Source organism: Hypanus sabinus, chromosome 12 (genome assembly GCF_030144855.1).
Source record: "Hypanus sabinus isolate sHypSab1 chromosome 12, sHypSab1.hap1, whole genome shotgun sequence".
Lineage (NCBI taxonomy): Eukaryota > Metazoa > Chordata > Chondrichthyes > Myliobatiformes > Dasyatidae > Hypanus > Hypanus sabinus.
Window position 1 is genome coordinate 42,779,327 of NC_082717.1, and position 24,926 is coordinate 42,804,252.

Consider the following 24,926-nt stretch of genomic DNA (forward strand, 5'->3'; position numbering starts at 1 on the left):
CTCTCAGGTGCAATGGTGAATGACAGCCTTGCAACACTACCATCAGAGGTAAGTAATGGAGAAATGGCAAAACAGCCTGTTCAGCTAGAGATTTTTAAAAATGCTTACTGTTTTGAAAACAGATTTTAATGAAACACTGTTGAATATTTTGTAGAAGCTATTTGTGCTGGGTATTTGGAATGTTCTTGTAACCCATGATAGCTTAAATCAGGGTGTTGCTTCTGGAACTGACGGGGCTTTTAATCACAGCTGTAATGCATTCATCACAAGGTGCAGTCAAACCATTAATGATAAATGCAAGTAGCACAACAGCAATCATGACCTCATTCTAGCTCCATTTGAAAATCTAGATATTTTTAGTTTTACTGGATTCACACTTTATAACTGGTACAGTTGCTATGGAAACAGAGGGCCTTCTGGTGTTCCCTTGGTGTAAGGCTTACATTATGGCCACCCCTGAGAGCGATTTAAAAAAAAATACAACCCTTACAAGGCTAGTAATTATATGTCAGGGCATATGTTGATGAGATGGTCGAGAACAAATTGGAACAAAAGTTGATTGGGAATAAGACAATAATATTTTTCAAATGTTGCAAAGCTTGATTGCAGATCCCAGACTAGCCAAATATTCACTGAAATAATTACAGAAATTAAATGAAAATTGTCTGAACATAAATTATAAGCTTAAAGTCAAAAATTGTGTAAGATTTTAGGAAAAAATGTATTTTTATTAAGTTGTGACTCCAAGCCAATGTTAATATATTAATGCTGAACAATAAGAAGTATATTTATAAAGAACTGTTAATTTATTAAACATATAAAACACGTTTTTCATTGAACATTGGCTTATGGAAGGGATTTCCTGGGATCAGTTGGATTAACTAACTCTAGCTAAAGTCTTTAAAATATGATGTTTTGGTCTTTGTGCAGAGAATTCTGAACAAACATCTGAAGGTGATCAGAGCAAGGTAATACATGGAGAGAGGGATGCCAGGCCATTCATGACATTTAGAAAGATAAAGAGGAAATACAAGCTGAAAATCTAAAAGAATGGATAAAATACAGCATCATTCAGTTTTATAAATAACAAAAAGGGAAATTAGGGATCTATTCACCAAAGAATGAATGAGACCATTCTCACAGGAGATAATGCTGAAATAATATAGTCAATGAATAGATATTTTATCTCCGTTTTCATTTAGAGGTCTACCAAGGAACTATTCAGGGTTGTTTCCTTTTTCTTATTTATAAGTTACTTCTCAGCAACATTATGGGAAATGCTTAAGTTTTCAATGTGCAATGGCAAAACTCCGTTCCACATCAGCACCATCCCTTAACTCTCTCTAAATTGTCACTCTGCCTCTTTAACGGACGGTAGTACATGAACAGAAAATTCCTCCGAGTGACCATCGAGAAGATATGAAAGATTATCAGAGAGCCCTCAATGAAGCATGATGTGAGTGACGTGGCAAAGGTCAGGAAATGTAGAATCAGGGGCAGCCTGAAAATTGATTGGGATATGCCTCCAAAACCGAAAGCAGAGCATAAAAGCTCAGGAAGGTTTCTCAGTGTGGCAGTGAGCATAAATGCTATCCCATGGAGCATTGTCCTGGGATTACTTTGTTTAGAATATAATTAATTTGGAGGTACAATGTCTGAATATGAGGATTATTGTAAAATGGAGAGTACATTTAGCAAAGTAGCCAATTGCATCCCAAAAAAGAAAACAGGCCAGCTATGTAAACAAATGAAAGTGAAATAAAATTTAGTGTAGTAGATATGGCATATTTTGAAAGAAAACAATGATGCCATTTGTTTACTGGTGCCTGAAGAAGTAAATGGGGATAAAGGAACAAAGTGATATAGGAATCCATGTACACAACTTGCCAAAAGCAGAAAAACACAAAATGATATATTCTATAAAGAGTATAGATAAAGTGCTGAGTACAAAATGAAAAGAAATAACAAAATGGTACATTTATGGAGTTCTTAATTAAACTGCAGAAAGTATTATATGATGTTCAGGTATCCATGTAGAAGTAATCTTTAAGGATGTTATTGGAACTGAAGGAATGTAGCTAAAAGGAAATAATGGACTGGCTGGAGATGTTTTTCTCCATAAAATAGAAGCTATACATAAACAGATTATGATGGAGTTCAATAGAAGGGATTTACAGTAAGTCAAACATTTATAGTCCCAACATTTATGTTGGGACTATAAATATATAATGGGCACTAAAAGATCAAACAAAATACTAAAAAAAAATATTTGCCCAGATAGTAGTGAGAATTTGAAATGCACTGTCATCGAGAGAGTTTTTGGCTGACAGCACTGACAAAGTTAAAGAGAGGCTATATGTGTACATGGGAAATAAGGGACTAGAAGATGATGGGGTAGTTTGGAAAGAAACGATGTGAATGACAGGGTGCTTGTGTGTTTTAAATACTAGCATAGATCAGTGGTGTTGAATGTTGTGTTTCTGTGCTGTATATTCTATATAACACCATTTAAATTCAATAGGGAAATGCTGGATTAATCATTCAATACTTCAAAATCATTGACCCTCTGGGTGATATTGTGTCAACTAATCAATCAATAAATCAGTACTTAAGATAGTACTGAGAATGCAGGATGAATACTAATACAGACTTTTTTTTAGGATCATGAAAAAGCCTTGGGCCAGACAGATATTTCCTTTCTCATAGATCATTGCCAGACATATATTTTTGCACCCCAGTGTAGATTTTAAGAAGTTACACCTAGTGCAATGTTACAGAAGATGAGAAAATATGTTAAGATTCTAGAGTTGTAATGTTTACTGTGCTCTTCTCTCCAAACAACAATATCAGGTCACTTCTTAAGCATTAATGCCTGATTTTCATAATTTGAAGCTTACCCTCTTTGCAAGCCTAATTCATCTCTTCATACTTCTTCAGATAAAAAAACTGATGTTTAGCCCTAATACTCACATTAACTTAATCCTACAAGCGATATTGATGCCAAACCACACAATACTAATAATGCTATCTTGTCATTTCTATAACAACACACACTAACTGATGGAGGAACTCAATAGGTCAGGCAGTATCTATGGAAAGGAGACCCTTCATCTGGACCAAAACATAAACTTTTTATTCCTTTCCTGACCGGCTGAGTTCCTCCATCATTTTGTGTGTGTTGCTTTGGATTTCCAGCATCTGCAGAACCTCTTGTGTTTGTCATTTCTATATATCTCATAGTTTTGAGAAGTTATTTAACTATATTTGCATTTTTTAAAAGAAGTCTGCCATCCATAATGAAGATGTATATTGATCTTGCCCTGAAACTGAACATTTAACGTCTTTTCCCAAGAGCCACAATTCCAAGCAGTTAGATTCTTGAAAGCCAGAATCACTTATCCTACATAAAGCACTCACCTCTTTAAACTCACTTATGTTTATTATTAGGAGCCACTAGACTCCATGCTCTGTCAGACAAGTGAAACAGTAGTTTGGAAAGAGTCAGAGAGTAGGAGGTGGCAAGTGGTCCTCGGAGAACTGCTTTTGGTGCTATTAAATATTTAATCACTCATTACAACATTTAGATTTCCTCCCATAAAAATCAATTCTACAAACAAATTCCCAAAAATCTGCACTCCAGATTGAGCCTGCTATTTTCATCCCTTCTCTAAGCAGTAATCAAGCTGGGAGCTTTGAGACAGAGATCTCTGTGCCAAGCCAAATGTGCACAGCATTTTCCCACTCTTAATATTCAATGCAGTGTCTCTCTGGCAAAAGAAATGTTCAATTCTAACAGCTTTCCAAAGGTGTTTCATATTCTTAAGTTTAAAAAAAAAATACTGCACCAGTTTAATAGAATGGCCTGTACAGGGATTCTACTTATGAGTAATACATGAAGCACAGCACTACAGCAAGACCCTTACAACTTTGGAACTGAAAAGCCAGCAATGCAGATTCACACTTAAGTTCTGAAATAGCAGCAACATAATTTTTCATTGAAATAAGAAAATCCCTGCTCTGACAACACTTTTAGTATTGATAAGACAATGACAGATTACTTCTCAATAGGCTGAAGATGTAATGTTGGCACTTTTAGGAAATATTCTGGAATTATGTGAATATAGCAGATATTAATTGAAGTAAGAATCAGTCTTCAGGTTTTAATGTAAATTGAAAGCAGTAAGTTGAAGTTAAAAGCACAGATTGGACCACTGATTAAAAGATTGCAAATGTATCAGCCAAACGATGTGTTTGTGTTAATTGTCCTGCATCAATCTAGACAACTGCATGCTTAAATAATTTGCTCCATTGTAAATAAGTTCAGGGAAGTGTCCTGGTAAAGGTATTTTAACAATCAGAGGTATCCCCCACTGTAGATATGTAATTCAAAGTAAGAATTGTCAACTCAAAGTAAAACACTGTCATTGTAACTGTTGAACCTGTCCTAATGATTTTAAGGGAATAGCAATGTGGTTACTTTTGAGATTGTGAGACTCTTCCACAAGTGTCTCTAGACGAATGCCTGTTTGTTGTGATGAATAAAAACATCCAAATCCCCAGCTTCAGTATCTCTCCAGTGACTTTGATCACAGTCACAACATTTGGGGGCTCATCAGGATTACGGGCGGGGGGTGAGTATATTTAAGAACAGTACCCCACAATTAAATCTGTTCAGATCAATGAATACAGCATCATGAAGTTTCTAAGAACATGGCAGAGAGCTGAACTGGTAGATATAAAAGTGTGGTGTGTGTTCATGTGTGTTTGTGTAAGGGACCAGCTACCCGACAGTTTTGGGTAGCTTGTTGAGGCAGGGCCACCAGTTGCGAAAGGTGGTGACTGTTCAGGATACCAAAGAGGCATGTACTTTATACTCAATCGGGGAACTGTATTACCTTGACTCTGGTTACCACCATCCATAAGCTCTTCACCCCCACCCCCCACCCCAGGGAAAAGCAAAGCTTAAGGTCACTTGTGGGAATTCAGAAATCAGGTGCAAGCTCAAAGAAATGATTGAAATTCACCAGATGCACCTAGAAGATATACACATTTTGGTGAAAGCAAAAGGCCCAGGGAATATGTGAGATAGTATGGCCCAAGGAGTGAGGGAGTGGACAACTAGTGGGAATGCTACTAACGAGGAGAGATATCACTACTTTAAAGAGGAAGTGCAGCAGCAACTGGGGTTAATGGCTTAAAGAGTTGATGAGCCTGCAATTGATTATGCAGAGCGTAAATATAGAACGTATGAAGAGTACGGAGGCTAAAGAACCTAGAGAGAAATGATCCAGTCTTCCTGAAAATGCTGAAGGAAGACCTCAACTCAGCCCAGCAGGAAGTTTCAGACTTCGGGATAGTAGTAGGATCAACCTACCCAATGATAGTATCGTAGGCTGGGAAGATAGACCAGAAATTGGCTATAGGGTATGTAGCTGCTGTGAAAACACAGAGGACTTGCTTTGCGTGCCAACAACCAGGACAAGCAAGGGAGTGTCATAATAGATATAGAAGGGTCAAGGAGATGACAAGACCAAAATACCATAAGACATAGGAGCAGAATCAGGCCATTTGGCCCATAGAGTCTGCTCCGTCATTTCATTATGGCTGATCCAAATTTCCTCTCAGCCCCAGCCTCCTGAACCCCTTCCCACCCGTATCCCTTCATGCCCTGACCAATCAAGAATCTACCAACTTTTGCCCAAAATTTAAAGACTTGAAGGCCAAGTCTATCAGTTGCCTGTGGCAATGTATTCTACAGAATCATCACTCTCTGGCTGAAGAAATTCCTCCTCATCTCTCTTCTAAAAGGATACACCTCTATTCTGAGGCTGTGTCTCCAGGTCTTAGACTCTCCCTACCATAGGAAACATCCTCTCCATATAGTCTATCAAGGCCTGTCTCTATTCGGTAGGTTTCAATTAGGTCACCCCACATTCTTCTGAGTTCTAGTGAATACAGGCCAGAGCCATCAAATGCTCCTCATATGATGAGCCATTCAGTCCTAGAATCACTTTTGTCAATCTCCTTTGAACCCTCTCCAATTTCTGTATATCCTTTCTAAGATAAGGGGCCTAAGATTGCTTACAATACTCCAAGTGATGCCTTACCAGTGATTTGTAAAGTCTCAAAATTACATCCTTCCTTTTATATTCTAGCCCTCTAGAAATGAATGCTAACATTGCATTTGCTTTCCTCACCACAGACTCAACCTGAAAACTAACCTTTAGGGAATCTTGCACAAGGACTCCTAAGTCCCTTTGTGTCCCAGTTTTTCATATTTTCTCTCCATTTAGAAAACAATCAACCCTTTCATTTCTTCCACCAAATCACATGACCATACACTACCTGACGTTGTACTCCATCTGCCACTTCTTTGCCCATTCTCCTAATCTGTCAAAGTCCATCTGTAGCCTTTCTACTTCCTCAAAATCACCTGCCCCTCCACCTATCTTCATATTGTTTGCAAACTTTACAACAAAGCCATCAATTCCATCATCCAAATCATTGACTTTTAAGTAAAAATAATTGGTCCGAACACAGACAGCTGTGAAACATCACAGGTCACTGGCGGGAAGTCAGAAAAGGCTACCTTTAATCCCATTCTTTGCATCCTGCCAATCAGCCACTGCTTTATCCATGCTGGAATCTTTCCTGTAATACAATGGGCTCATAACTTGTTAAACAACCTCAAGTGTAGCACCTTGTCAAAAGCCTTCTGAAAATCCAAGTACACAATCTCAACTGATTCTCCTTTGTTTATCCTGCTTGATACTTCGTCAATGAATTCCAACAGATTTGTCAGGCAAGATATTCCCTGAAGGAAACCATGCTGACTACAATCTATTTTATTATATGCCTGCAAGTCCCCTGTGACCTCAGTCTTAATAATCGACTCCAACATCTTCCCAACCACTAAGGTCAGGCTGACTGGCCTATTGTTTCCTTTCTTCTGCCTCTCTTCCTTTTTGAAGAATGGAATGACATTTGCAATTTTCTAGTCTCCCGGACCCATTTCAGAACCTAGTAACTCTTGAAAAATCATTATTAATGCCTCCACAATCTCTTCAGCCACCCGTTTCAGAACCCTGGGGTGTATCTTCACCATCTTCTCCAAGTGACTTATCTACCTTCAGACCTTTCAGTTTCCTAAGAACCTTCTCTCTAATAATGGTAATATCACACATTTCATGACCTCTGACATCTGGAAATTCCACCACCCTGCTAGTGTCCTCCAAAATGAAGACTGATGCAAAATACTTAGTCAGTTCATCCACTATTTCATTGTTACCCTTTACTATCTCTCCAGCATCATTTTCCAGTGATCTGATATCCACTCTCCCTTCTCTTATACTCTTCATGAATCTGAAGAAGCTTTTGGTATCATGATTTGATACAGCTGTGGCCTATCAGGTCATAGTTGGAGGCAGAGTCCTAAAAAGGGAAGATCATTTGAGAGTCACCCGACAGCACTCTGATTGACTTTTGATCAGATCTTGGAACTGGTGAGAACAGGATCTAGGTCAGATAAAGGGACGGTAGTGTGGGTATATCCCATGGACGTACACAAGAGAGGTATTAGGGGTCTGGTAGTGTGATATGTTAGTGGACACAGGGTCAACAATATCGATAATTGATCTACTCTTGCCCACGACTGACGAGGCGATTTACATTACCAGTGCAGGGGGTGAAACAATGAGAATTGAGCCTCAGGTACTTGAGGTTGAGGGAGTGCAGCTTCCTACAGATTAGTGGATGTGGTTGTGTCCAAAAATGAGGGAACTATCCTAAAGATGGAATCACAAGCAAGGCAAATGCTATCATAGACTCAACACAAGGAGAAATAACATGGACGAGACAGGGACTGTAAATATATGTAACCACAGAGCAGACAACATGGCCAACAGAGAGACAGCAGCCCCAGGAAGAGACAAGAGATGGGACAATGAGCGCAAATCATGTTAGGAAGTCCCAAGGAGAGGGGCTCAACATTGATATGAATTGTTAGAAACAGAGCGGCTGCCTGCAGAAACAGCAGCAATTAAAGTAAAGACACACCAGAAAGGGGGTAGTAAGGAACAGAAAGAGAATAAGCATGAAGGTCATGGGGTAAAGAGCATAACAGAAGAGCATGAGATGACAGAAATTGAAAGAGTATAATAAGACAGGGTTTGTTCCCAGGTGGATAGGACCATGGTGGTGTTCCTGACAAATAGAACTTGTATTTGTGTGTAGAGCTGGTGAGGCAGCCAGTGTACCCAGTAAGGGTCATTAAAGAGAACTTAACTGATGAACACCAGCCTGGTGCTTTATATCTGACCAGTTCAGATGAAAGTAGATGAAACGAATGAGAATGCAAAAGACACCAAGGGAGCATGTCAGTAAACCATGAAAAGAGTATTAAAGTAGAATAGTAACTGTACTTTGTAATGAAGGCTGGTTCTGGAAGGTAGATGATTAGCTATGTAGATCGGTATAGAAAGAAATTGGAATAATAGATGGGAAGGGATCTGAGTTACGGCAGAGATACCAATTTCCACAACCTTGATGACAAGGCAGCCTGAGAAAGAGAAGAAAACGCACAAACCTGAAACAAAGTTGCTTTGCTCTACCCGCTGCCCATACAGTAACTACTGACAGCCCTTGCTGAGTTTTAGCTATAAGATACCAAAGGGTCGAAGATAAGAATATGTAAAATGCAATGGGGCAGCAGGGAAGGAGGGAACAAACACATGAATGACAAAATTGTATTATAAAGACTGTTTGACACTGGGAGGACAAAAGTATCCAAGAAGAGGATGTGATCACATTTCTGACATGTTTTATTGCCATTTCTGCTTGGTCTTGTAGATAGCCTGTTAGGGATGGCAGTGTGGTTGTAGATACATATAGGGAAGCAATCTAATGTGAGGGACATACTTGCTGACCAACTTAATTAGATCTTCCTTAATGTTTGGCCTTTATGGGACAGATTTCCATCCAGGGTCCAAGAGGAGGGTATATTTGGGAGTATTTTGGAGTTATATGAATATTCGTAGAAGGTATTAATTCAAGGAAGAACCAGTCTTCAGTTTTTATTGTAAATTGCAAGCAGTAAATTGAAGTTAAAAGCACAGACTGGCCCACAGACTAAGAGATTGCATGTATATCAGCAAAGATTAAGATATTGGGGTTGTGTTAATTGTCCTGCATCAATCCAGACAACTATAGGGTTAAGTAATTTGCATCATTGTAAATAAATTTGGGGAAGTGTCCCAGGAAAGGTATTTGAACAATCAGAGATGTTTCCCACTGTAGATATGTAATTCAAAAGAAACATTATCAATCCAAAGTAGGCAATGTCATTGTAACTATTGAAACTGCATTGAATCACTTAATGATGTTAAGAGTATAAAATGGAATGTACTTTTGACTTTGTGAGGGTCTAACAGGAGGGTCCTCAGAATAATGCCTTCTTGTTGTGATGACTTCTACATCACCAGCTTCAGTGTCTCTCCAATGACCTTGATCAGTCACAACAGCACCATTGGCAAAGCATTTACACTTGATATTGTAACTCTCCACAATCTACTTTTACTGTTTATTTACAATACTTCAAATGAACCCCCATTTTACAAAGTTATGGTCTTACTTTGGATACTGTCTCAAGTACATTAGCATTTTCCTCTCCCTTCAGCAGGATTTCATTTGAGAGTGTGGCCATATTTCACAATATTGTACGACTAAACATACAGTGAATCTAAAAACAATATTGCTCATGCTCTATCGGTCTCCCCAACAATGGACCAAATACTGGGTGAATTGAGGCTAGAAATGAATCATTTGTTTATGTTATTAACATAATGTTATCATTTATGTTATTTCACAGTGAATGAACATTCAGTGCAACTGTTATGACTAGATTCACTTAGCTCCATCTGAACAACTCACTTTGTGAAATAACACAAAATAATGAAATCAAAATACTTCTCTACATCAGTGGTCAATTTAAACAAAATATCTTCAAACTGCCACCCTTATAGTCTCACTTTTTCATCTTTCCTGGGGTTGTTTGCCATCACAAAGTCCACAAAGTCCTGTTGGACAATATCTTATCAACCTTGTAACTTTACCAGACCAGACTGCCTTCTTGCATCTATTGTTCATCTATTTTTATATCCTTCAGTTGAACCAAGTGTATATGAAAAGGTAATTTCCTAATCAATGACCTTGATCTGAACTGAAGCAGGTAGGAGAAGTTATGGGTGGGAAAGTCAAGGGCATAGATTCTTTGATTTCACTCCAGTTCAATAGTAGACGTGTTTTAATTTTCTCCACTGTTTCCACCTGAAGCTGCTAGCTTGCAGCTGTGGAGCAGGTAAGTCAAGTAGTAGTGGTGAGTTGGGAGTGGATGGAGGAGGGTGAGAGATGAGAGAGCTAAAAGAGGATAGACAGATTGAATGTGACATCATTTTATTTTATTTAGAGATAAATCATGGAATATATATTTCCAACCCTTGGCACCACACTGCCCAGCAACCCCATCAACCTCATTTAACATTAACCTAATTACAGGACCATTTACAATGATCAATTAATGTACCCAGTAGGTCTTTGGACTGCAGGAGAAAAACGGAAGGCCTGAAGAAAACCCACACATTCCACGTGGAGGACGTACAAACACTCCTTACAGAGGATGCCAGGATTGAACTCTGAACTCCAATGCCCTGAGGTGTAATAGCATTTCACCTACACCTACATTACTGTGGCATGGAGGAGAGATCACGGTCAAGAGTTCATGATCTTGAATTTGGGGTTTGAGGTTTGGTCAGTGACCATTGGGATGGTGCCAAAAAGAGACAGAGGAGGTTGGACATGGAGTAAGGTGAGCAGATTTAAAATTATGTATTTTGGACACCCTAGCCACCTGCTATGCTATAAAATTACTAAACATATGAAGAACTCATACCAAGTGCTGGTGGAACTTAGCAGGTGTGGCTGCATCCATGGAGAGGAATAAACAGTTAACATTTTGGCCAAGACCCTTCTTTAGGACTGGAGAGGAAGGCAATGAAGCCAGAATATGAAGGTGGGGGGAAGAGTAGAAGTACAAGCTGGCAGGTGTAGGGTGAAACCAGGTGAGGAGGGGGAGGTAGGTGGCTGGGGCATGGGGGGAGTGAAGAAAGAAGCTGGGAGCAGATAAGTGAAAGAGGTGAAGGGTTGAATAAGAAGAAATATTATAGGAGATGGACAGTGAATGAACCATGGGAGAAAGAGAAGAAGGAGGGGCACCAGAGAAATATGATGGGTAGGTTAGACAGAAGGGGTGAGATGGGAACCAGGATAGGGAATGAAAAAACAGAGAAGGAAGAAATTACCAGAAGTTAGAAGAACTGATGTTCATGCCCTCAGGCTGGGGTCTTCCAAGATAGACTATGAGATATTTCTCCTCCCACTTGAGTGTGACCTGATTATAGTAATAGAGGAGGCCATGGACTGACATGTCGGAATCAAAATAGAAGTTGAATTGAAATGGGTGGCCACCATGAAAAATGAGCTTTTTATGCTGGATGGAGTGAAGGTGCTCAACAAAATGGTCTACAAGGACTACGTCTGCAGCATGCTGCCACCAAGACTGGAAACCCTACAATTCGTCTACCGACACAACTGATTGAAAGATGACGGAATAGCCACTGCTCTACACACCGTCCTTACACATCTTGAGGAGAAGGATACTTATGTGAGAATGCTGTTCTTGGACTACAGTTCAGCATTCAACACCGTAATTCCCTCCAGGCTCGACAAGAAGCTCAGAGACCTCGGCCTTCACCCTGCCTTGTGTATCTGGATCCTGGAATTCCTGTCAGATCATCGGCAAGTGGTAAGAGTGGGCTCCCTCACCTCTGCCCCCCTGACCCTCAACACGGGTGCCCCTCAGGGCTTTGTCCTAAGCCCTCTCCTTTACTCTCAGTATACCCATGACTGTGTCGCTACCCACAGCTCCAATTTGCTAATTAAATTTGTTGATGATGCTACACTGATTGGCCTAATCTCAAATAATAAGGCAGCCTAAAGAGAAGAGAAGCCCTATGTGCTACCTAGGCGCTAAGGGTTCAGACGACTACAGAGAAGAAGTCATCACCCACACTCTGTAGTGTCAAGAAAACAAACTCTCCCTCAATGTCGCAAAAACAAAGGAGCTGGTTGTGGACTACAGAAGGAATGGAAACAGGCTAACCCTTATAGATATCAATGAATCTGGGGTTGAGAGGGTGAACAGCTTTAAGTTCCTTGGTATACACATCACCGAGGATCTCACGTGGTCTGTACATACTGGCTGTGTGGTGAAAAAGGCACAATAGCGACTCTTTCACCTTAGAGGGCCGAAGAAGTTTGGTATGGACCTCCAGATTCTAAGAACTTTCTACAGGGGCACGATTGAGAGTATCCTGACTGGCTGCATCACTACCTGGTATGGGAAATGCATTTCCCTCTATCACAGGACTCTGCAGAGAGTGGTGCAGACAGTCCAGTGCATCTGTAGATGTGAACTTCCCACTATTCGGGACATTTACAAAGAAAGGTGTGTAAAAAGGGCCCAAAGAATCAGTGGGGACCTGAGTCACCCCCAAACACAAAGAGTTCCAGCTGCTACCATCCAGGAAACAGTACCACAGCATAAAAGCCAGGACTGACAGGCTCCAGGACAGCTTCTTCCACCAGGCAGTCAGACTGATTAACTCATGCTGATACAATTGTATTTCTATATTACATTGACTGCCCTGTTGTACATACTACTTATTATAAATTACTATAAGTTGCACATTGCACATTTAGATGGAGACGTAATGTAAAGGTTTTTACTCATGTATATGAAGGACGTAAGTAATAAAATCAATTCAATTCAATTCAATCTACGTGGGATCTCACTGATTTAGAGGAGGCTGTGGCAGAACACTAAATACAGTAGACGACCTTAAAAGACTTACAGGTGAAGTGTTGTCACACCTGGAAGTCTGTTAGGAGCCCTGAATGGTGTTGAGGGAGGAAGTGTAAGTGTGCTAGGAGGGAGATCAATAGGGAGGGATGAGTGGACAAAGGAGTCACATGGAAAGTGACAGGGGGGAGGGGTGAAGGAAAGATGTATTGTTGCAGGACACCATTGCAGATGGCAGATGTTATGGAAATGTGCTGATACAGAGGCTCCTGGCATGGTAGATGAGGACAAAGGGAACCTTATTCCTGTTATGCAGTGGGATGGTGGTGTGAAGTGTTTGAAGGGAAACGCCATTGTTTGAAGAATAAGGACTTCTCAGATGTTCTGGAATGGAAAGCCTCATCTTGAGAACAAATGTAATGAAGACAGATGAACTGAGAAAAGGAATAGCATTTTTACAAGTGACATGGCGCGGAGGTATAATTAAGATAGCTATGAGAGTCAATAGGTTTATAAAAGATATCAATAGATACTCTGTCTCCAGAGATAGATACAGAGAAATCGAGGAAGGGGAGAATGGGATCAGAGATGGACCAAATAAATTTGAGGGTATGGTAGAAATTGGGGCAAAGTTGACAAAATTGATGAAGTCAGCATGGTTGCAGGAAGCAGCACCAATGCAGTCATCAATAAGGCACAGAAACTGTTGGGAGGAGAGTTTTTTCTTGTCTCTTTAATATGCCTTGTTTTCCATGAACAGAAAGTGTTTCTAGAAATAAAATTATTGTAAAATTTAGCTATGCTATCTCATTACATGCTTTTTATCAAATTTTCTGTCTCCTAATTCAGGATTAGACCACACTTATTTGTCTCAATTTTATTAAAACTACTAAAAGTAGGTATGTCTAAGAAGAGTTACATTCCTTATGATTTTTTATATTTTAATTTCTCAAACCAGTTTTCCAAATATGGGGTTAAAATAACCCCACTTAACTGATTGCTGAGATAACTTGAAGACTTGCTGAATAATCTTTGACGATAATAACATATATCGTACTCACCTTTCACCTAAGTGCCATTTTTTAAAATATCTGTGTATGTTTTACAATTAAAGTCCAAAAAATAAAGAAAATCTTTCTTCAACCATCTTTTGGCGGAGCATTGATCACTAAATACTTTAATTGCCTTGGACATTCTGAAATGTCCCTCAAGAAGAACATAGAAGTTGGACATATGAAACATTACTGCTTGTCCAGCTGAATTATAGGATCAACCCTGTGGGAGTGCTTGATGGTTTTTCAAAAGGGTGAACAGATTCAAGAATCAGAAATTATGCAGGTTATGATGGGATATAATATTGATTACCAGCTCATTCATCTAAATTTTATGCTGTGAGAGAAAACATAGAAAGGGCATGAGCAGCAGATGTGAGGAGGATGCTGGGATTCAATCATATAACAGTTTCATATTTTCTGTTTATTTTTATTCTTTTGTCACATGTCTTAGTTAAATCCAGGGAAAGCACTTCTTAATCAACAGAAGCCTCACGCTCCATTGCCAGCAAAGAATTTCTATTAAAAATCTTCTAGCCTTATTGATCAAAACATTGCTAAGCCACAATTTTTATGTGTCCTACTTACTGTAATATCAATGTGAAAGCACTACTATCACAATAGCTATGATTGATCAAATAAAAGCTCAACCATTCTGGAATTGATGAATGGACAGTAAATGCAACTTTGGTAGCATCTCCTATGTATGGTTTATATGTAGAAGAAGCATAACCACATGAACCTGGCAAAGAGTCATATGGTTAGTTTCATTTCATTTGATGAAGTGAAAAATAAGTTTAAGGCACTTGCAAACACTTTCAGCCAGGAGCAATAAGTGGATGAAACATTTTAAACTTCTCATGAAGTTTCTATCACCTCCAAAGCCAATGTTTTCAATTAAATCATTTCATTCCAAGTGGTGCCCAGAAATGGCTAATTGCAAAAAAGATGGTGGGCCCTGATAACTATTAGACTGTAAGACTTAAGATCTAAAACTACCTGAACTTATAACCAAACTATTCCAGTACAGCTCCACACTACCAAATACCCAACAATGTGGAAAACTGCCCAGAAACATCCTGTTCAGGAAAATGGGAAAACTTCAATTTTGCTAAATATTGCCCCATCACTTCAGTCTTAATCATTCGCAAAGGCATCATGTTTTAATAATAATGTTATTAATTGGGAGTCACTCTCCACTAACTTATTTATTAATTGTGAAATTATCCATTAGGATTACTTGACTACAAAATTAATTGTAACTTTAATCTAACATGGAAAAATATGGCTGAATTCCAAAGTTGAGCTAAGAAGATCAGGCCTTAGCAGCCAAGCATTATTTGAGCAAGAGTGGCTTCAAAAGGTTCTTGTAATATTAAATTCAATGGGAATCAGAAGATTCTTGACTGGCTGAAGTCATAGTTGGCATAAAAGGAGATAGTTATGCTTGATTGAAGCCCGTCATTGCAGCCCAAAAACCCTGCTTCAGGGCAGTGAGATCTACACTCAACTACTTCACCTGTCTCATCAGTGATCCTCTTTACATCAAAGAAATATTTATAAGTGATGTAAGTGCTTTTGTTTTGTTCCATTAACAGTTCTTCTGATAATGAAGCATTTCATGCATACACAATGAAAGGCTTAGTCAACATTGAGATGTGAACTAATAAATAGCAGTAACATATAACCATAAACAATTACAGCACAGCAACAGGCCATCTCGGCCCTTCTAGTCCGTGCCAAATGCTTACTCTCACCTCATCCCACTGACCCGCACTCTGTCCATAACCCTCCATTCCTTTCCTGTCCATATAACTATCCCATTTTACTTTAAGTGACAATACCGAACCTGCCTCTACCACTTCTACTGGAAGCTCGTTCCACACAGCTACCATTCTCTGAGTAAAGAAATTCCCCCTCGTGTTACCCTTAAACTTCTTCCGCCTAACTCTCAACTCATGTCCTCTTGTTTGAATCTCCCCTACTCTCAATGGAAAATGCCTATCCACGTCAACTCTATCTATCCCCCTCATAATTTTAAATACCTCTATCAAGTCCCCTCTCAACCTTCTACGCTCCAAAGAATAAAGACCTAACTTGTTCAATCTTTCCCTGTAACTTAAGAGCTAAAACCCAGGTAACATTCTAGTAAATCTTTTGTGTACTCTCTCTATTTTGTTGACATCTTTCCTATAATTCGGTGACCAGAACTGTACCCAATAAACATTTATGACACACGTGCAGTTCATGACCATTTCCAATAACAGACCAACTAAATATTTCTCCCTGCTAATCTAAAGCATCACCAATATAATATAATCCTTTTATTAGCACCCTAGGGGTAAATTTGAATTTATGACAAAATACTCCAATGGCAGCAATCAGGACAAAGAAACTGATTGAATGGCACATTGTCTCCCATACTACATGACCACTCGCTTCACCACTATAAACTATGACTGCAGAAATTACATCTAAGAGATGTACTACACAATGAAAATGTATCAGCCTAATCCAAATTTGCAATTTCTATTGCCTAGAAAGACAAGGGCAGAAAGCAGTTGAAAGTTTCTCAATGTTATATTTTATCCTGACCTGATTCTTTATGATTACTGATTAAAACCTTGAACTACAATTTCAGAAGATCAGGTGGAGCAGAAACTTCACACAGGCTGGCTTATATAACATAGAAACAAATAAGCTGTAGCCTTAGAATGACTTTTCTTCTCTCTCCTGTATACTTAGATTCCAACCACAACAGGTGCAGAGGAAATAATTTGTTCTGTTTTGGCAATGCTTTAGTTTTAATTGGTAAGGCGAAAAAAAAAGCAAAATTTTAGAATACTCTTCATATTTTTTTTGTGGGTCATCAGTGCAAGGTTAAGGCAGGAACATAGCACAGGACCAGCTCTAGATAATCCAGGTTGATTGTTAACATTGTCCTTGGATGGAGGCTGTCTCACAGATCATTGAGTGTTTGGAACTGATCAATGGGTTTTGCATGTCATTCTATTCAACTCAAATTTCCTAAGTGATTGACACCTTGGGGATCTCTTTAAACAAATCGGTTTGATTGACAGGTGTTGTCTGCATTGATGACTTGAGACAGTTATGAACAAAGCAAGGTCATGATCTTTTTTGATTTTGACAGGCAGCTCTGTAGTCAGTATTGTAAATCTGACTGGTTTATTGGTTGCCTATGCTTAGGTCACTAGTCAATTTGAAACTGTGTAGTGTATAAGCCTACCTAGAGGCTTTATAGGATCAGAAAATATAGTATATAAGTACGGGATTCTATTTTGAACGTTGCTCTTATTTTTCAGTTAATGCATCTGTCTTTGTTTACATTTCAAATAAATTGTCAAAAATTTATAAGCAGGGTCAAAATATTCTTATATGGAGCAGAACTATTTAAACTGCAGATGCTGAAATTCTGACATAAAAACAGTTCTGTTCATTCAACAGTTTCATTAATTCAAAAACTGTTTCGTTCACCAAGTGATATCTACTGAGATGAAAGGTCATCAGCCTGAAATGTTAATCCGTTTTTCCTCTTCATAGATATTAGAGTCAGAGTCAAAGGGTAATACAGCACATACACAGGCCCTTCAGCCCAACTGGTCTATGCATTGTCCCCACTAGCCACAGTTTCCTGAGTTTGGCCCATAACCCTCCAAAACCTCCCCTCCTTGTACCCATCCAAATCCCCCTAAATATTGCAATTAAACCTGTTTTGATCACTTACTCTAGCAACTCATTCCAGGTACTCACTCTCCTCTGTATAAAGAAGTTGCATCTCAGGTCTGTTCTAAAGGAACCCCTCTTGACTTGCTCTGTGCCTTCACAGACAAACAAGGAACAGCAGAGCTGGTGAGTTGTTGGCTGTGGAGTGTGCTGCATTGTGACATGCAAGGAGGAAACTGGTGAGCTTCTGATTAAGTGTCAGTGTAGTGTAGTGTAATCAGCTGACATTGCTCACAGTGCATTCTTTAGACTGTCGACCAATCTTTCCACCAAGTCTTTTGTAGCTAGGTAGTATGGTACTGATATAACATGACTTATTCCTTTATTTTCAGGAATAACTGACTGGTGCATTGTCACTGACAAAGTGTTCCAGAATACCAGTCCTCGAGAAGAAGCTTCTCAATACATGACCAGTGTGCAAGACTGAAGTGGAGGACATTAGAAACACCTTCTGACCACTTTATGGCTGCATCCACTACCACTAAGAAATTTGTGCCTATGAATTGTCTGCCAAAATGCACATGAATTCTCTGCCAAGGCAAGCAAACCATTCCCTGGGATGGAGAGGCATTGCTCTTGGTATCTTCTGGATTTGTCGGCACCCTGAGCAGTACGTGGCAAGCTGTTCAATCTAACTGATCTATCCCAAGCCACCAGATAAGGACCTCCAAGATTTCTTCCCTGGCTTTCTATAAGGTCTGAAGGGTGCACTTAGTTAGATCCTGGGGATTTTCCCACCATAGTGAGCTTAAAGATTGCAAATATCTTCTTCCTCTCCTTCATTTTTTTTGGCATCTATGTTAGTATACACTAAGAAATAGACATTAATAATCTCAGCCTAGTATTTCACATGTTGAATATTTCCATGATGTCTGTATTCATTTTACCTACATTCTACACAAACAATTTGTGCACTTCTTTTAATTTGAATTATATATTCATAAGCATGAAAATTCAAAGACAGGGTTTTTTAAAGTGATTTATTGGAGTGCTAAAATCGATCACAATATGGAACTGATACTACCTTCACAGGAAATTATGTAATCACTAGGCTTTGTGTATATGTTGCACTTATGACTGGAGGCTGGTGGTTAGAGAAAGGCTGAGGCAAGTTATGAATGTTTTCAGCATTGACACGTTGAAGTCCTTCTGTATCACATTGGTGCAAGGGTATGATAATGTGACGGCAGTATGCTCTGTTGGCATAATAGGTGTAGAATGGACACACTTACACCAAGCAATATGCAAAACTACACTATTGTAAACCTAGGTTTGTTCAGTGTGCTTTAAAGAGTTACACTGAGGGAAAAATGCTTAGGCTTGTCATGAGTTTGTGAAAATCAACTAAAGTGAGCACAGTAATGCCAACAGTGCTTTTGCTAAGGCAGGCAAGTAAGTGCAAACCTGTGGAAATAAGAATCACACAGAATCAAACTGTAGATGATGAGCTACATCTATTACTTACCTCAGACACGGAGTTAGCAGGATCTAACCCTAACCCTCATTGAAAGTCTTTCATGCTCATGTTTAGATGAATAATGATAAAAACAGCCAGTAATATATGACCATAAGCACACACAAAGCACTCTGCTTATTCACAAAGTTGGCACATGCAATAATTTTTTCAACAAGCTTCCCTAGATTAAGCAACACACACAAAATGCAGGAGGAACTCATGAAGGGTCTAGGCCCAAAACATCGCCTGTTTACCCTTTTCCATAGATGCTGCCTGTCCTGCTGAGTTCCTCCAGCATCTTGTTTACATTGCTTGGATTTCCAGCACCTCCAGATTTTCTTGTGTTTGTGATTCTTGATGTTCACTTGAATAAAATCTTAAAGAAGTGGATCATTGCTTGTGTAATCAGAGTAAGTTGATTGCCATGAGCCCAGAAGAATAAAATCTTCTGACATGTGAAGGAACTGTCAGGAAATTACATACTAAATTCAAGTACAAATATTGCAACTTTGTTTGATGTTATGCCAATGACTTACAACTAAGGGAAAGGATAATTTCTAATGCACCAAGGACTGAAATACCACAGAGTTGAGGTTGTACTGAGGGATGGAGGAGCATTTTTCCTTCTAAGTCTTGCTTAGGTCATGCATTGCTTGTTACAAAAGGAAGCAAAATGGTTGTGAGGCAAGAATAAATAATGTGTATATAAAAAGGGAGAACTTTTTGTGGTGATATCACGCGCAATGATGTGCCAGAGCATGTGCGGGATTGCTATAATGTTCCAAGACGTGGCTCGGTTAAGACATGTTTGTTGATTACTGTAAACAACAGTTTTCTAATTCTTCCAGAATATGATTCTTCATTGTTAAACCATGGTACATTTAAACAGAAGTAATATAACATGGTGTCAGGAGTGGCTCCGGAAGAATAATACGGGAGAATCGAGAATTGAAGATAATTGAAAAAAAAAGAAGAAAAAGAAAGTTTGAACTGTAAACAGTAAAATGGAAGGGTTACAACCCCCATCAAAACTTCAGCTGACTGGCAATGTAGCTAAGAATTGGAGGATATTCAACAACATTTGAACTGTACTTACCAGCAATCAATTATGAAGAAAAATCGGAAAAAACTTAAAGCTGCACTTCTGCTACATATAATCGGGAATGATGCAGTAGAGGTACATAATAATTTTATCTTTGAAGGTGGAGATTATTGCAATTTTTTGAGGAAATTACAAGTAGGCTAGACAGGGGAGATGCAGTGGATGTTGTGAATTTGGATTTTCAGAAGGCCTTTGACAAGGTGCCGCACATGAGGCTGCTAAATAAGAACCAACGGAATTACGGGAAAATTACATACGTGGATAAAGTATTGGCTGATTGGCAGGAAACAGAGAGTGGGAATAAGGGGATCCCATTCTGGTTGGCTGCCGGTTACCAGTGGTGTTCTACAGGGGTCCGTGTTGGGGCTGCTTCTTTTTATGTTGTATATCAACGATTTGGATTATGGAATAGATGGCTTTGTGGCTAAGTTTGCTGATGATACAAAGATAGGTGGAGGGGCCGGTAGTGCTGAGGAAGCAGAGAGTCTGCAGAGAGGCTTGGATAGATTGGGAGAATGGATAAAGAAGTAGCAAATGAAATACAATGTTGGAAAGTGTATGGTCATGCACTTTGGTAGAATAAATAAACTGATCAATTGCTGGAGGTTAAACTTAAGGGTATCCTGCATGAGGACTCCCAACTCCTGCTGCATCTCAGAACTTTAAATAATAGTCTGCCCGTTTATTTATTCTTGCCTCATAACCATTTTGCTTCCTTTTGTAACAAGCAATGCATGACCTATTATTGAAATGGGGAGAACTTTTTGTGGTGATATCACGTGCAATGATGTGCCAGAGTATGTGTGGGATTGCTATAATATTCCAACACGTGGCACGGTTAAGACGTGTTTGCTGATTACTGTAAATAACAATAAGAGGGTTAACATATGAAGAACATTTGACTGCTCTTGGACTGTACTCCTTGGAGTTTAGAAGAATGAGGGGGACCTCATAGAAACATTTTGAATGTTGAAAGGCATGGACAGAGTGGATGTGGCAAAGTTGTTTCCCATGGTGGGGGAGTCTAGTACGAGAGGGCATAACTTAAGGATTGAAGGGCGACCATTCAGAAAAGAGATGCAAAGAGATTTTTTTAGTAAGAGGGTTGTGAATTTGTGGAATTTGTTGCCACAGGCGGCAGTGGAGGTCAAGCCACTGGGTGTATTTAAGGCAGAGATTGATAGGTATCTGAGTAGCCAGGGCATCAAAGGTTATGGTAAGAAGGCAGGGGAGTGGGACTAAATGGGAGATTGTATCAGCTCATGATAAAATGGTGGAGCAGACTCAAGGGGCAAAATGGCCAAATTCTGCTCCTTTGTCTTCTGGAGATAATTTCAATTTAAAGTCAATAATGGACAGATTTGAAGTATTTTGTATACCTAAGCATAATTTAACATATGAGCAATATAAATTCTTCACATGTGTGCAGAGAGCTGCTGAAGCAATTGATCAGTATGTTACTGAGTTAAGAAAGCATAGTAGAACATGAGAGTTTAGATTGCTCATGAACTCTCTCATTAAAGATAGACTTGTTTGTGGCATTTGAGATAATGCTCTGAGAGAAAGGCTGTTGAGAGAGCAAGATTTAAATCTTGAAAAAGCTTTGGTGCTTTGCAGAGCTTCTGAGACCATGACGTTGCAGGCTGAAGAGCTTTCTGTCGAAAACTGCAATGTAAACACTGTAAAAAAGCGCAAATACATCAAGAAATATAATAATGCATCGACAAAACTGACAGAGAGCAAGACGACATTGGAAAGTGAAGTCATGTGATTGCTGTGCGTGGGAACATCGTCCAAATCAGTGTCCCGCATATGGCAAAACTTGCAATTGCTGTGATAAGATTAATCATTTTTCACGCTGTTGTAAAAGTAGAAAGAAGGAAAATAAAATGAAACAAGTAAATGCTGTGATTGAAGATGAAAGTGAGGAATTTTATATAGATGTGCTTTGTGAAAATAAACAAAGTAAGAATGACTGGACTATTCTATTGCAAGTGAATCAAAACAATATTCTGTTTAAACTCAATACTGGAGCACAAGTAAATGTTCTTGCAGAATCTGAGTTTAATGCTTTAAAGCCAAAACCGAAGTTACATCAGACAAATATAAAAGTGACTGGGTATTCAGGTACAGACATTTCAGTTAACGGAACATGCATGGCAAAGGCATCACACAAAAATGTTGTGCATACTCTTTCATTTGTGGTCGTGCCAAAAAAAATGTACAGCCAATTCAGGGTTTATCTGCCTGTGTAAGACTTAATTTGGTGAAAAGAATTTTAGTCCTGGACAGCGACACAGAGTCAGAATACAGTGACTTGATGAAAGAGTATGAAGACTTGTTTAAAGGGCTTGGTTGTCTTCCAGGACAGCACTCGTTTAAAATTGACAATACAGAGCAACCCGTAATACATCCATGCAGAAAAGTACCTTTTGCATTACATCATCAACTGAAAACAGAGCCAGACAGAATAGAAAGGCTAGGAGTCAAAAAAAAAATGATGAACCAACTGAATGGGTCAATTTGCTTGTCAATGTTGATAAGAAAAATGGAAAACTGAGGATTTGTTTGGATCCAAGAGACTTGAATCGGGCCGTTAAAAGAGAACATTTCAAATTGTCCACTCATGAAGAAATTATGTCACAGTTTGCTAATGCTAAGTATTTTGGTAAATTAGATGTATCCTTTGGATTCTGGCAACTCAAATTTGATGTTCTAATGCTAAGTATTTTAGTAAATTAGATGTATCCTTTCGATTCTGGCAACTCAAATTTGATTAATCGAGTTAAAATTGTGTACCTTTAACACTCTGTTTGCCAGATACTGTTTTCTTAGGCTTCCTTTTGGAATTGCATCAGCTCTTGAAGTGTACCATAAAACCATTCACATGTTATATGAGCACATTGAGGGCGTAGATACATCCATGGACGATGTTATTGTTTGGGGATCGACTAAACAAGAGCATGACACCAGGCTCAAGCAAGTCTTTGAGGCAACACGCAAGGCTAACCTGAAATTGAATAAAGAAAAATGTCAGCTAGGAGTGACTGAACTTACCTTTGTGGGTGATGTCATCAGCAAAGAGGGTATGCGTCCTGATCCATTGAAGGATTCTGCTATTGAGAACATCCCAAGACCACAATGTAAAATGATGTTCAGAGGTTTATGGGAATGGTTAGCTATATGGAAAAATTTATACCCAAACTCTCAGAACAGCTTGCTCCATTGAGGCAGCTAACAGAAAAGAGAAATTAATGGAGCTGGAACCATGAACAGGACAGGCATGGCAAAATCTCAAGAAAGTGCTCAAAAAAGAACCTGTTGGAAGTTTATGATGCTGAGAGACCCGTCAAAATCTCATGTGATGCATCTCAAGCAGGCTTAGGGGCAGTATTACTCCAAAAACATGATCAGGAATGGCTACCAGTGGCATATGCATCTCGTTCATTATCTGATACAGAAATAAGGTACGCCCAAATTGAAAAAGAATTGCTCAGCATTATGTTTGCTTGTGCGAGATTTCATGAGTTTGTGTCAGGGCAATTTATTGATGTTGAAACCAATCATAAGCCGTTGATTGCATTGTTTAACAAACCTTTAAGCGACTGTCCTTTGCGATTTCAGCAAATAATGATTGAATTGCAAAGATATGTGTTAAATATGTCATACACACCTAGAATATTCATGTACGTGGCTGACACACTTTCCAGAGCTGTGCATCCAACAACAAAAGACAGTCACAGGAACGTTATCGCTGTTCAGGTATTCATTGATATGGTCATAGAAACTGTACCTGTTGCTCCCAAAAAGTTGGAACTACTGTGTCTTGAGATAGAGAAGGACAAAATTCTCTATCAGGTAATACAAATGGTGTTGGATGGATGGCCAGATAATAGGCATGACTGTACCTCAATAGTACAAGATTATTGGAACCACAGATCAGAACTGTCGGTTGTGGATGGGATATTGTACAAAGGTAGTCTAATTGTTATACCTAAAAGTCTTTGTAAAAAAATGCTTGATTAAATTCATGAAGGCCACCTAGGCATTGAAAAATGTAAGAGAAGGGTATAGGAAGTGATGTTTTGGCCCAGGATTAATTAAGAAATTGCAGAATTGGTGTCTTCTTGTCATATATGCCTTGAATACCAACCTAGCAACCCTAAGGAGCCAGTGCATCCACATCCGAATCCTCATAGACCTTATCAGAAGGTAGGTGTTGATACTTTTATAACTAACAACAAAGACTATCTATTAATAACAGATTACTACTCATTGTATCATAAAGTGTGTTGTCTGGGCAGAACAACGGCAGAAAATGTAATTACATGCATGAAACATTTTGCTCGTGAATGGGGTTTGGTTCATACAACATCTAGTCCATTTTTCCCTCAGTCTAATGGATTAGTTGAGAATTCGGTAGGAATTGTCAAGAAACTGATGCACAAAGCAGAAGATAGTGGAAGTGATTTTTATAAAGCCTTGTTAGCCTACTGAAGTATTGCACTTGAATGTGGATCTTTGCCAGCTCAGCTCTTGATGGACGACATTTGAGATCTAATCTGCCAATGGATGAGAGCCTTCTGAGAACAGAGGAAGGTGACCAAGTGAAAAGATGGAAAGATGAGCACAAAGCAAAGCAGAAAATATACTTTTGTG

The 24,926-nt window shown here is 39.1% G+C and overlaps 1 protein-coding gene across 2 annotated transcripts in view; it reads right to left on the reverse strand.

Annotated features, from left to right (window-relative positions):
• Positions 1 to 24,926, reverse strand: part of spata17 (spermatogenesis associated 17) — a 264,787-nt gene that overhangs the window by 8,390 nt on the left and 231,471 nt on the right. Inside the window, exon 10 of one of the 2 annotated variants that reach the window (XM_059985845.1) lies at positions 23,111 to 23,277. The exons of the other annotated variant lie outside the window; for it this stretch is intronic. Coding sequence (XP_059841828.1) covers positions 23,158 to 23,277 — 120 coding nt within the window. The 3' untranslated portion in view covers positions 23,111 to 23,157. Of the gene's footprint in view, positions 1 to 23,110; positions 23,278 to 24,926 lie in introns of those variants that run through there. 2 annotated transcript variants of the gene reach the window in all.